Here is a 13,164-nt window from a genome sequence, read left to right on the forward strand (position 1 = left end):
ATGTTAAGATTTCGGTCTAATGAATTCCCTTGTTTGTTTATGTGTGGTGATGGAGAACGCTATTGTCAGCGCAGTGGTAACTATTGGAATATCTGTGCTTTGTTGAGATCGCACAAAGTACTGTCTCAGTTGCACTGTTGGAAGTTAAAAGGACAGCGAGAAAGAACTCTTGCCTGTTTTTTAGGCAACGGATATAAAGACCTCCACCATTCATTGAGTGCAAGGGCTTAATGTACAGCTTACTCTTTTTGCTATCCGCCTTATCAGTTGATTTTTTTTTTTTTTACTGTGGTCCAAGACTTCAGCCTCATGGGATTTCATCCAATAAAATCTTGCAGAAGTTCGGAAGAGAAGCCCATGCATGCAGTTTCTCCTTAAAAATAAGCAGCTTTTAGCAAAAGCTCGGAACAGCTGCAGCATCCCTCCCCCACTGAGTTGAAAATGCAACTGGAGCCAGCCCATGGAACAAGTTGAGCATGGCAGTCCTTTGTGGTACAGGCGTTTGCTCAATGCCCGACTGCATCAGACAGCGGGCCTAGAGTAAGCTTTCGCGGGAACACTCACCAGTAGAATTGCATCTTGCTTCACATAGCCCACATTCTTAATCACGATAATCATTATGCACAAATTAATTTTCTTTGAAATGAAATGCAGGATTTTGAGCAGGGAAACTGCACGTGAAGTGCCCCAATCACTGCATCAAACCACTGTTCGGTTGCACTAATTGATTACAGCGCTGCCAAAAAAAAAATTAAAAACACACAAAACAACGGAAACATTTTCAACATAAGATGACAAGATGGCTGCCTTGCTGCCATCAAAGTTCCAGGTGTCCTCCGTGAATTCCTTTAAGTGCGTTGAATGACGCACACGACTCCCACTGTAGTGACGCGCTATGACGGTGTGCACAAACCACCACTGACAGGGCGCACTCTCAGAACGCTGAGGCGGCGATTATTCACGCACGGGCCCTGCGCTTAATGTCCGTCATCATTTTCCTACTGCCACTGCTCCTGCTCCCTTTGCCGTCACTCCCAGAGCAAGGTGAGACTTTTCATTAAAAATTGGTCAAAAGGCCGGGGGGGGTCTCTGAAAGCTGCCTACAATATAGCACTGCAGTAGTCTAACCTTAAAATAAACGTGCACAACTGAATTCCATGTAGTGAATTTATGTATCTCATGCAGTGTAGCAAGTTCTCAGTGCTAAGCGTTTCAGCTGTCAATGTCTGAAATGTAATTATTTTTAGCTTCCTGTAATTTTGCCATTTAATATGAGGTTACAGGAGGGAGCACTAACTTCTTGGAGTTTCTTGTTGCTCAAATGGCTGTAATTTCTGATATTTTGAAGTTTCCCTTGTCCTCATTGCATGATTTTTGTTTGTGAGAAAGTGTCACTCATAGTCGCTGAAATCTCGCTCATAAATTCGCTGAAATTATGAAGATGTCACACATGGCAATCTGAAACCATGGCAGCTATGCGTCCCCCCTCCCGCTGTCCGTGTCATTATTTTTAGCTTCCTGTAATTTTGCCATTTAATATGAGGTTACAGGAGGGAGCACTAGCTTCTTGGAGTTTCTTGTTGCTCAAATGACTGTAATTTCTTTTTTTTTTTTAAATGTCTTTATTCAAATTTCCCCCCCCCCCTTTTTTCTGTTACAACCAGTACATTTTTATCGTTACAGAAAGTTTTTAGACCAAGTACAGATTTGTGTTTTTAGAAAATTATATAAATGCAAATTCTCACACTAAACATGAATAGGGTACATCATATATAATAATCTTATAGTCCGTGCATATTTCACAAATGATACCAAAAGTAGCAAAGAAAGCATGTTTTTAGCTTTTTCCACTCTTCCATTGGTCAATGGGGAACCATATCCTACCCCCCAGAGCTTTTGCCTTTCTGCCTTTTCTATCATATATAGCCCTCTCTAAATTATATGTAGATAGTAATCTAGCTATCCAGATCTGAAACGACGGTGCTGATTTCTCCTTCCACGCTTTTGCAACAGCTATCCTGTATACTGCTGTAACCATAAATAGGAATTCTGGGTACATTATATTTTCTTCTAAACTTATGCCCAATATTATCAATTCATCAGTTAGTTTAGTTTTTATTCCCAACGACTTTTCCAGAAACTCCTCTATTGCCAATTTTAAGGTGTATAGTTGCGGACATTGTGCGAACATATGTGTGATATTAGCATGTGTTGAGTTGCATCGTGGGCATATTATTCCGGTGGAGCCCCCCCATTGGGCAATTCTAGCGGGTGTGTGATATAGTGAATAGACTGTTTTATAATGTTGGGTTTGAAGTGTGGCTGAGCACAAAATAGTTCGACCAAGGTCTAAGGAATTTTGTAGGTCTTCCGGTCGGGCTCTTACTTGTTCTCTCCATTTGTTACTGTATTTCTCTCTGTCGTCTATTTTGTAGACCTGTAACTCTGCATACAACTGTCTTATTGAACACAAAAGGCTGCTTCCCAGGTAATCCATTATCCTACAGCTTGTCATCCCTCCTGCTCCCCCCACTTTTGTATGAAAGTAACTCCTCACTTGTAAATATTTAAAAAAGCTATTCCCAGCTATTTTATACCTGTACTGTATGTCTTGGAACGTTAAGAATACTCCTCCTGAATCCATTAAGTCCCCCAATTTCTTGATCCCTTTTTCGTCCCACTCTTTCATAGCTGTGTCTCTAAAAATTTCCAGTGGAAGATCGTTATTCATATAAAGCCTTAGATATCTGTTATACCTTCCCAGTCCCAATTTTTTCTTTATTGCTCTCCAAACTTTATATATCGCGCTCAGAGTCTTAAATCTTGTGTGTTTAAAGTATGCGTAGTCCACAGTTGTAACTAAGGCGTTTTCTGCCGCCTTTCCTAAAAGTGCTTCATATACATTCGCCGGACATTTTCTCTCTTCCTGCTGAGCACTTCCACCTAATAATCCTTTAGAGTATTGTAGAGCTGTTGCCCAATAGTAGAATCTAAAATCAGGTGCTCCCCAACCTCCCCTCTCTCGTGATAATGTCAAAAAACGATATGCTCTACGTGTCTTCCCCTGTGCCCAAATTAATTTATTTACTATTGATTCTATTTTGTTGAACCATATACCTTCAATGAATAGTGGAATTGCCCTGAACAAGTATAGAAATTTCGTAAAAGTAACCATTTTAATCAAATTAATTTGGCCCATAAGAGTCAGGTGTAAGTTATTAACCCTCTCCATGTTGCTTTTGACCTTACCTAGCAATGGTTCCAGATTTATCTCTACTAATTTTTCTAAGTCTGCAGTCACCCTAACCCCCAAATACTTTGTGTCTGAAACAATTGTTGCGTCTGCAAATGTAGTGTGTCTGTTCTGAACTACTTGTGTTTTTCCCCTGTTTATTAGATATCCGGACACCTCCCCGAATTTCCTTGCCTCCTGTTCTATTTCAATCAATGATTCCTCTGGTGTCGGCGTTATAACAGCCACATCATCTGCATAGGCAAATAATTTATACTCTTTCTCATGCAGTATAACTGGAGTTATCCCCCTATTTTGTGTAAGCCTTCTTAGATAGGGGTCTAAATATATCGCAAATAGTAAAGGTGAAGCTGGGCATCCCTGCCTAGTCCCCCGTCTAATCTGTACTGCATTGGAATAGGATCTATTAATACGTATCCTAGCACTAGGATGTTTGTAAAGTGCCTGGATTGCGGTTATATATCCTCGACCTATACCAGCCCACTCCATAGCCTTCCATAGGTACGCCCAAGAGACCCTGTCAAAAGCCTTCTCGGCATCCAAAAAGATAGCCGCGACAGGGTCTCCTGAGGCCGCTGCAGCATCCAGAATAGTGATCAGCTGTCTGGTGTGTTCAGTAGTTCCTTTGCCAGGTATGAAGCCATGTTGTGTAGGGGAGACCACTCTTTCTATTACCTTACTCAACCTGTTGGCCAGTGCTTTGGAGAATATTTTTGCATCAGCATTAAGCAGTGTAATCGGCCTATAAGAGCCTGGTTCGGTGGGGGGTTTATCTTTTTTCAGGATCACTATTATATCCGCACCCGCCCAAGATTGAGGAACTATTCTGCCCCCCTGTGCCAAACAACAAATTATCCATATATCTTTAGCTAGCACATCCCAAAATGTTTTATAGAATTCTACCGGGATCTGATCTTGTCCGGTTGCTTTACCAGATGGTAAGCTAAATATCGCATCTCTTATCTCCTGGACCGTTAGTTGTGTGTCTAGCTTATCCCTTTCTTCAATACTCAGCCCCTCCTGTAGACCTTGCATTAGGTATTCCAAGCTTTCTGCCTCTATCTTTTCATTGTTTTTATCTTGTTCATATAGCCTCTCATAGAACCTTCTGAATACCTCCTGTACCTCCTCCACTTTATTGACAATTACCAATGTACCGTCCTTAGTTTCTTTTATCTCGCCCGCTGCTAACGTTTGCCTGGTTCTAACTGCGAGCAAGTGTCCCACCCTCTCATTACATTCATAGCACTTCTCTTTATTTGCTAGGTATTTCCTTGCTGTTTTCTGTGCCAAAGTAATCCCCGTTTCTGACTTCTGCACTTCCATAGTCACTAAGATCTGTTCAATAGGGTCTTGCCTTTCTATTGCATCTACTAACATTTTTTCCAAGCCCATCAGAGTTCTGATCTCCTCTTCCACCTTCTCCTTTTCCTTTTTACTTCTTACCAGGGTGTAGCTTAGTGTCTCCCCCCTTACTCCTGCTTTAAAACTATCCCACACCATGTCTGCTGAAGCTGAATACCTATTTATATCCCAGAATTGGGTTATCCATTCTTGCATCCTTATAATGTACTCCTCCTCCTTCAGCAATCCTCTCTCGAACGTCCATGTCGAGTTTGTCCTTTCTGCTTTTTGTGGTACTGCTAAGCTTAGAACCAGCGGATTGTGGTCTGACATTATTCTGGGGAGACATTCTATTTTAGCCCTGCTAACTAATGAACTAGAGATAAAGAAATAGTCCAGTCGGGCTACTGTTTGATGTGGTGCGGAGTAGAAAGTGCTGCCTACACCTAGAGGGTTAAATTCCAGCCACGTATCCACCAGCGCATTATGACGAGCAAGGTTTTGTACTGCTTTGTGCACCTTTTTTTTCCTTCCTTGATACCTGCCTCCACTCACGCCTATTACTCCGTTCAATCCGTTGATATTAAAGTCCCCGCAGCAGATCACAGGCTCCGGCCACAATGCTAACTCACTGTCAATAAAATCAAATAGTTCGGGCTCATCTTCATTTGGACCATACAGTGAGGACAGTGTACATCTTCCTGCGGCTGTTTCTATGTCTAGCATTACCCATCTCCCTTCAGGATCCTCTTTTTTCCTTTTAATTTTAACAGCACCTTTTCTAGCCAGAACTGCTACTCCCTTGTTTCTCCCCTCTTGTCCTGTGCTAGCAAGAACCTCAAGGCCCATCTGATCAAGCAAGAATTTATCTTCAGCTGCTACATGTGTTTCCTGTAAGCAAGTTATATCAATTCTCCAATATCGCAACAGCGCAGAGAGCTTCTGTCTTTTCTCCTTATTGTTTAGACCACAGATATTAATCGTCATTATCCTAACTGCCATGATTTTAGTTTTGCTTTTACCAACACCTCAGCTACTATTTTATCTTTATCTGTACATTTTCTTTCTGCTTCCTTGCAAACTTTACAAATCTGTATCATTTTACACCTCCACCTTCCACCAGTGACTTCTTCCCTCCCTCCTCCCCCCCCTTTAAACCCCCCCGCCCCAACTGCTGCCCCACCCCCCCTGTGACAGGCAAATAGGTCACTCCTGACCTATGCGTGTCCGCTTAGCGTTGTAGAGTCGCTCCCCCTCTCCTCCCCTCTTGTCTAATACTACTCTTATCTATCAGGCTCGGTAAGTTATCCAACATTTGTATTTTCGTGATTTTGAGCTCCTTCTGCTCCCTTTCCTGCCTATTTCCTTCTGGCACCCCCTTGCTCTTTTAACTCTGTCAGAAATTCCCCCGCTTTTATCTCAGAAAAAAACATTCTTGTGCGGCCCGCTGAGATAACCTTCAACTTTGCTGGAAACATTAGATAGGCCTCTGCTCCTTGAGTCTGAAATGCAGTGATCAACTGTCTGAGCCTCCAACGTCTTTCCACTGTTACGTGACAAAAGTCAGAATGACGCACACGACTCCCACTGTAGTGACGCGCTATGACGGTGTGCACAAACCACCACTGACAGGGCGCACTCTCAGAACGCTGAGGCGGCGATTATTCACGCACGGGCCCTGCGCTTAATGTCCGTCATCATTTTCCTACTGCCACTGCTCCTGCTCCCTTTGCCGTCACTCCCAGAGCAAGGTGAGACTTTTCATTAAAAATTGGTCAAAAGGCCGGGGGGGGTCTCTGAAAGCTGCCTACAATATAGCACTGCAGTAGTCTAACCTTAAAATAAACGTGCACAACTGAATTCCATGTAGTGAATTTATGTATCGCATGCAGTGTAGCAAGTTCTCAGTGCTAAGCGTTTCAGCTGTCAATGTCTGAAATGTAATTATTTTTAGCTTCCTGTAATTTTGCCATTTAATATGAGGTTACAGGAGGGAGCACTAACTTCTTGGAGTTTCTTGTTGCTCAAATGGCTGTACTTTCTGATATTTTGAAGTTTCCCTCGTCTTCACTGCATGATTTTTGTTCGTGAGTAATTGCTGTCTGCTGAGCTCGTCGGTAGGCTACAATAAGACTCACATTTGCGAGAGATTAAGCTAATGGCAATGTAAAGGACAATGCTATTTATTTATCTGTTTTCAAAACCAACACATAAATACAAATGTTGTCATTTAAAATGCCAATAGCTCTAACTTTTCCAAAGGCGAAACCCTTGCATTGTAAATGCTTGTTTTTCAGATTGCCTGCAAATCTCCCTGCAAATCTCCCATCCTTCTTCCTTTTCCGACATAACTTACGGATCCAGCAAAGTACCCACACCAGATAATACAGTCCAACCTGCTTTGTCTCATGGCTTGGAGAATTTCAGGAGGTGTTCGCAAAAGCCGGGACCTTCGGAACAACCTTCTTTCTTCTTCAGACAGGCTTGCTCTACACGTATGCATAAGAGATATTCTTCACACTGGGCGAGATGGCTTTATTGTTATGGCGAATGGAGTTTGGATTCTTATGGGAGCACCTGTAACCACGGTGATGAATATGCTGTCTGAACTGGCATATAGCAGTCTTGCTTACAGAATGATTAATAATTTCTGGTATGCAAATTCAACCTGACATGTTCAGATAGATGCTCCTCATATTAGTGAGCATCCGCTGGTCACTAACTAGTTGAGGGACTAGATTTTCAAATCCTCCGCAACCATGGTACTCTTGAATGTGGGATGTAAATTTTGTTCTAAAATGTTTGGATCATTGACCTGACAATTCATATCTCCCCTGCAAACAACTTTCAGCTAAGTTGACTATGTTACTGTACTTGATTTCATTCAAGAGGATCTCTGATAGTAGAGCACTGGATATTACGGGTAGAGTATTTTCCCCTGGCAGGGTGGGATTCCACGTTTCCAAACGTACCAAAATGAATATTAAAAGTGTTCATTATCCAGCTTTTTCAAATAATTATAAATTGTGTGTGGTTGGTTGTCTAGAAGAATATGAAGATTATATATTTGGAGCCATAGGATTCGGCAGGACAGTTATTGTTTGCCCCTCTTTTGTTTCGTCTAGTGACACCTGCCACTTTGGCTCGCTGGTTGAGATGGTTATTGGCGGAAGCGGGATTGATGTTACTGTTTTTGGATCCCACATGGTTAGGGGTGCTATGATGGGATAACTTTGTCACCTTTCATACATTTAAATTATATGTGCCACATTGACAGCACTTGCGGCTCCTACACATCTCTTGCTAGGAACACTTTACCCAAAAATGGTTCATTTTTATCGCAATATTCGTAACACCACACACTCCCCTAATAGTGCCTTCTTAGGGGTAGGGGCCTTACTTTTATATTGACACCCACTGCACCAATGGTTCTCTTGCCAGCCACATATCCTGCGGCTTTTGTAGTTTTTAGCGAGCGACCTGCTCCTCCTCCAATATGGCACTCAAAGATGCTGTGCCAGACAGAACATTCACACTGCCTCAGTGCAGTCTGGGTCCTGCAAGCAAGTGACACACCTCTACATCCAGCATGGCGCTCCCAGGTTCTGCGCCGCACAGTTTGTTAGTGATTATGCCCACATAGTCGGTATTCCTCACTGCTGTTTTCACCCTCAAACAACAACTTTAGACCGATACTTAAGAAGCAGCTCCACTCTCAGCCTTCCTCCTCCAAGAAAGCAGAGCAGGGTAGGTCTACCCTCGGGGAGCTGGGCTGCATTCATATAAATACTTTCCTTTTGCCTCCAATGAGTATCGCATCCACCGCTGATATGGTAAGACTCCTTCCTTAGATTTAATTTGGCCCTTTCTCCTGCAGTATGCTAATTCGCTTCTCCTCAGCCTTCTCTTGTGAGGGCTATATCATGACCCAAGTCCCTATTAATATGATTACTTTTGCCGTATATTTCCTCACAGTGCGAGCTATCTATATTTTGTGGCTACACATTTGTCATGTGTTGCTGGGTGCAAGTGTGTTTTTCACGGTGCCTTTTTGCACTCATGTGTAGTGGCATGTTTAGAGGTTGCACGCATGTCGTGTAGGGGGGCATGTCTCGACTCCGCAGATTTTGCCTCACTTTGTACAGCTACTTGCGATTTATATATTATAATGATGTGGATTTTTTTGTATTTTAGGACGGTTCTCAATTTTAGATGCAATAATCCCAGTTTATGGATGTCCTGAAGTCAGCTTCTTTGCAGAAAGACTTAATACACTTTGTTGCATGGTCAGATGGTGCCAGAGGGTGCCAAGTGGCCTTTGTTTTGAATGCAATGTGGATGTTGAAGGGAAGATCGGCAGTGAGGTGGAATCCCAGGATCTAAGCACAGGTGACAAGATGTGGAGTAAAACTGTTCAAATTCCTCTGAGCGCCACACAAATGCAAGTGTTTATATACTCATACTCACACATACCCAAAATGCTTTCAGAAGGCGCATATACCCTTAAATTGTTTTACACACGTCCCACACTATCAAGGAGAAACATGTTTTAAGTATATAAACCTGATTATTGATGGACGGGAAAAAAAATTGTGGGATATCACAGACTTACCCCCACGCCCCATCCCAATTCGCCCTCAACAACCTGTCCAAAATGAAAGAATATCAATTTCCCAATAACTAGATCTAGGTCCACAACAGGACAACTACAGGCGTAGATTTCCTGAGAGCCAAAATGGAGAGAGAAATGGAGAAGCACATTCTGCCAACATAAAACCTGCAGACCTTCCCACGGCACTACTAAGTCCAGGATCCTCTAGGCTATGTCAAACATGAATCAAATAATCACCCACCAACATGAAATACAATGAGAAGAGAGCACCAAAGGCAGCTCAGTTTGTAGTCCAAACCTTCCAGGAAGGCCCCAGGAGAATCTGCCTAATATAAGATATAGCTCCACCCCTGAAAGCTCTGATCTGAGCCTCGTGGTGAAGCCCAAAGAGTTTGTCAAATAAGATCCATCATCATCTGTCTCACATCAATCGAGGCCTATTTTGTTGCAAGGGTACCAGAGTTCAGGACTAGAAAAGTAACAGATGTCCATCTCTGCCATGCTTGGATGCCTTTCACATAGTCACTGTTCTATCTGCTTACATGCATTTTCTATCAAACCAGTTAATTTCTCTTTTTTTCCATGGAGTGAGGCTGTACACCTTCCTATCTTTGCCATGTTCTAGCACCACCCTGCAAGCCCAACAAACCACTTAACGATCCTCCTAACAAGACCACCAGCTCCACTGGCAGCACTTCAAGAGAGACTCTCAAAACCTAAGGATAAGAGGCCCTACGAAGATTGTCCAGATTCTGAGTAATCTTCTCTAGCTTCACCAAAACACAGTTTAAAGATGGATATCTCAGCATGCAATGCTTTAAATTAGCGCAGTAAAGATCTCTCCCATACAGGATATTTGCTCCAAGTCTGGAAGATTGCTTGCGAATTCTATCTGGCCCACTCTGGCCATCGTAGGTTAGGTGAGGGTATAGACTGAGGAGTGCACCACTGCTTCCTGAAAGGTCTTCAGGGCTCCTCTCAGTACAAGCTTCAAAGGGACCCCTGTGAGAAGCGGAACTCTGTTTTTTTTTTAGTGTTGTGGAAAACCCTTCCTGCATGCCAGGGCACAATGCCTGTGCTGCTCTAGGTTGATGACCAGCCTGTAAGCCACCCGGTTGTTGTGGCTTCTATTGTGCTGTGACCCTCTAACTTTTGACACCATTCGGCAAGTATATCTCCAGGATAGGCAAATGTTCTATGATCCCTGACCAGTAGTCGCCCATCAGGCAAGGGTTGAGCCTGTAAAGGCTTGCAAGCACAAGCTATCTAGCTCCCTCTTAACAGAGAATCAGCCCATGCAGTAGGCATAAAGGGGGAAGCAGATAGATATTCAGGCACAGTCAGAAGCCAGAGACAGCCAGAAGTGGGAACTACCCACCTAGTAGGGCATTCATGTTCCTTTTCACAACAAATTAAAAACAACACAGAAGCTATGGATTTATTATTGTGAATCCAAGAACCATCTTTGGGGTATTGTCGGAGTATTACATAGTGAAGCCTAACCAGCCTCATAGCAAAATGCTCTACTGTCTTATATTGACATCTCTTCTTTACGCAACTAATCCAAACTATTTCAAAATGTTAGTGTAACAATGATGGATAGGAAAGGTCAAGTCATTCCACAAATCAAATTGTTAACTGGTCCATGGTTGTAACATAACGGATTAATCAAAGCCATTTACCATTGTGTTCCCTCTTTATTTCAGAGTAATTTACCCAACCGTTGACCAGCTGAATGTGACCTTCCCTTTCCGTTTCACCTTTCTTGCTGAAAGAAGGAGGCTTTCTTCAGCGACTTTTCTATACTGTGCTCACTTATTGTCAGAAGAGGAATACAGAACAGTACTTGTTCGATTCTTCAAAACTATGAATAGACTATCTCCTAGCTTCCTGGCTGAGATCCTTGTTAGATAGTCACCAACCTAGCCTAACAATTATCAGCAAGCTAAACACTACCTTCTTGACACATTGAAAACTTCAGTGAGACCTCAAGTTTGCAGTTTTAACTTACTTGGCCCATATCACTGATATTCACTCTGCACTGAGCAGCGCATGTAAGACTATTCTAAATATATACTGTATCAAAAAAAGGAGGGTTTGGCTAATACTTCATCACAATTCACGTTCTTTCTCTCCACTTTGCCTGCGTAGCCATGTTTCTGTACATATTAAAAATTGACATAATATAGCCTTATAGGCTGCTGGCGAGGGCTCTGCCAGTTTTCAAAGGCCTTCAACTTGAGTTATTGGGCCGATCCTTAGGAGAGGGCCTTTCACAACCAGTATACCTCAAGGCAGAAGGACTATTAGAACATTGCGCCCACTAAAGATAGAATAGGCTAAATTAAACAGGGAGTAATAGAAAGACAAACACTGGGATGTTGGATCTGAAGGCTTATACCAGCCATTCATTATAAGCCCTGAGCTATTAGTAAGACTATCTTATTTATGCTATCCACCAACATGTTTTGAGCTGGGCACTGAAAACATGTTCATTTGTACGGCGTTTTTATCACAATTCTATAAGGAATGAGATTAAAAATACACTCCACTTCCAGAGCGTGCCACAGAACAGATCAGGAAACAGCCAAAGATGTAGCCAAAAAAGCGTTGCATTTTCCAAAACCAGTTCCGATTCTGATCTTGGGTAGAAGCGTAAACAACTACATTACATTGACAGTCAATACAGAGTATGCATACTGGCCGATGGGTGCGGAGTTACGAACTTCCTCGAAAGTGCCGACCATGAATCTGCTCTCACTCTGATGTTCAAATAACAAATATGTTTCTTTGGTTTGAAGCTAGCCGCATCACAATGTGGTATTGTCTGCAGTAATTAACGACCACATTAATGTAACTGCCTTTAGCTACGTCCTTTGTTTAAAGCAGACACCCCGGCACTCTCCTTGATCTGCAGTCACCCCCGGCAGCTTATATCACACCATACACCAGGTCAAAACACAACAATATACACAGACCAACTATCCGAATTCCTCAACACAACAAATCACAGCACACTGTATAGCATCACTTCAGTCATACAAAAACGTGCCAAGCCATAACTCATTGATAAGTACCACATCGTGACATCCAGATCACAACCTACACAGCAAAATTCCATGTTCGCTTCACCCCTATTCCAATTTGAGACATTTAATACAGAACAAGATACCACAATGTAGCACGTTGTCACCACACACTGGTATATAAAAACCACATGCTGTTAACATACTCATTCTGTATCTGCAACACCAAATCTCTGGTTGTAGTGGGACGTCTACACCCTCATGATCAGCCCTTCATATGCCGACAACCTCGAAACCCACGATCGCTGTGCGCCCAACATAGAAAGACAACACACCGCCCCATCACAGCACTCACCCTGCCACCAGAATGATTACCCTGAGAGGGTCCCTCGCTACTGTCAGCAGGAAGAGGGAGAAGGCGGGTCCGAAGGCAATGAAAGTGCAGCCGAAGAACATGGCGGCCCCCATCTTGCCGGACCCTTACAAAGCCCGACCGGGTCGGCCGCCTCCGACGAACCCCACAGATCAAAATACTAGGGCCACCCGGCGGAGATAGCTGCCATGGAAACAAGTGTAGGGCCACTACGAACCAGCTGGCAAAATGATAACGACTGCTGCTACAAAGGAATAGGCTATGGAAACCAAAGAAGGACGAAGGAAAATAAACTGATGGAAACTATAAACATACTAACACTGTGTATAAAGCAGGGTCGGAAACACAATTGTAACAGAGAAAAGACTAAAACAGAAAAAAGGCCACGGAGATTAAGAAACTAAGAATACCACAAAGCAAAATAAAGAAATCGAGGCAAAATGAAGATAAAGGGGAAGAGAGCGGGAGGATAACAATTATAGATTAAATAGTCAGAAGAAGTGGGGACTGGCCATGAAAGTGTATAAATACACTCAGAGGAAGAGACCGAACTGCC

At 42.9% G+C, this 13,164-nt stretch overlaps 1 protein-coding gene across 1 annotated transcript in view; it reads right to left on the minus strand.

Annotated features, from left to right (window-relative positions):
* APH1A (aph-1A gamma-secretase subunit) overlaps window positions 1-12,904 on the minus strand; it is a 103,634-nt gene extending 90,730 nt beyond the window's left edge. Inside the window, exon 1 of the mRNA XM_086947606.1 lies at window positions 12,591-12,904. Coding sequence (XP_086803732.1) covers window positions 12,591-12,703 — 113 coding nt within the window. The 5' untranslated portion in view covers window positions 12,704-12,904. The remainder of the gene's footprint in view (window positions 1-12,590) is intronic.
* Window positions 12,905-13,164: the final 260 nt, after the last annotated feature.

This window comes from Lissotriton vulgaris, chromosome 12 (genome assembly GCF_964263255.1).
Source record: "Lissotriton vulgaris chromosome 12, aLisVul1.2, whole genome shotgun sequence".
In the NCBI taxonomy this organism is placed as follows: domain Eukaryota; kingdom Metazoa; phylum Chordata; class Amphibia; order Caudata; family Salamandridae; genus Lissotriton; species Lissotriton vulgaris.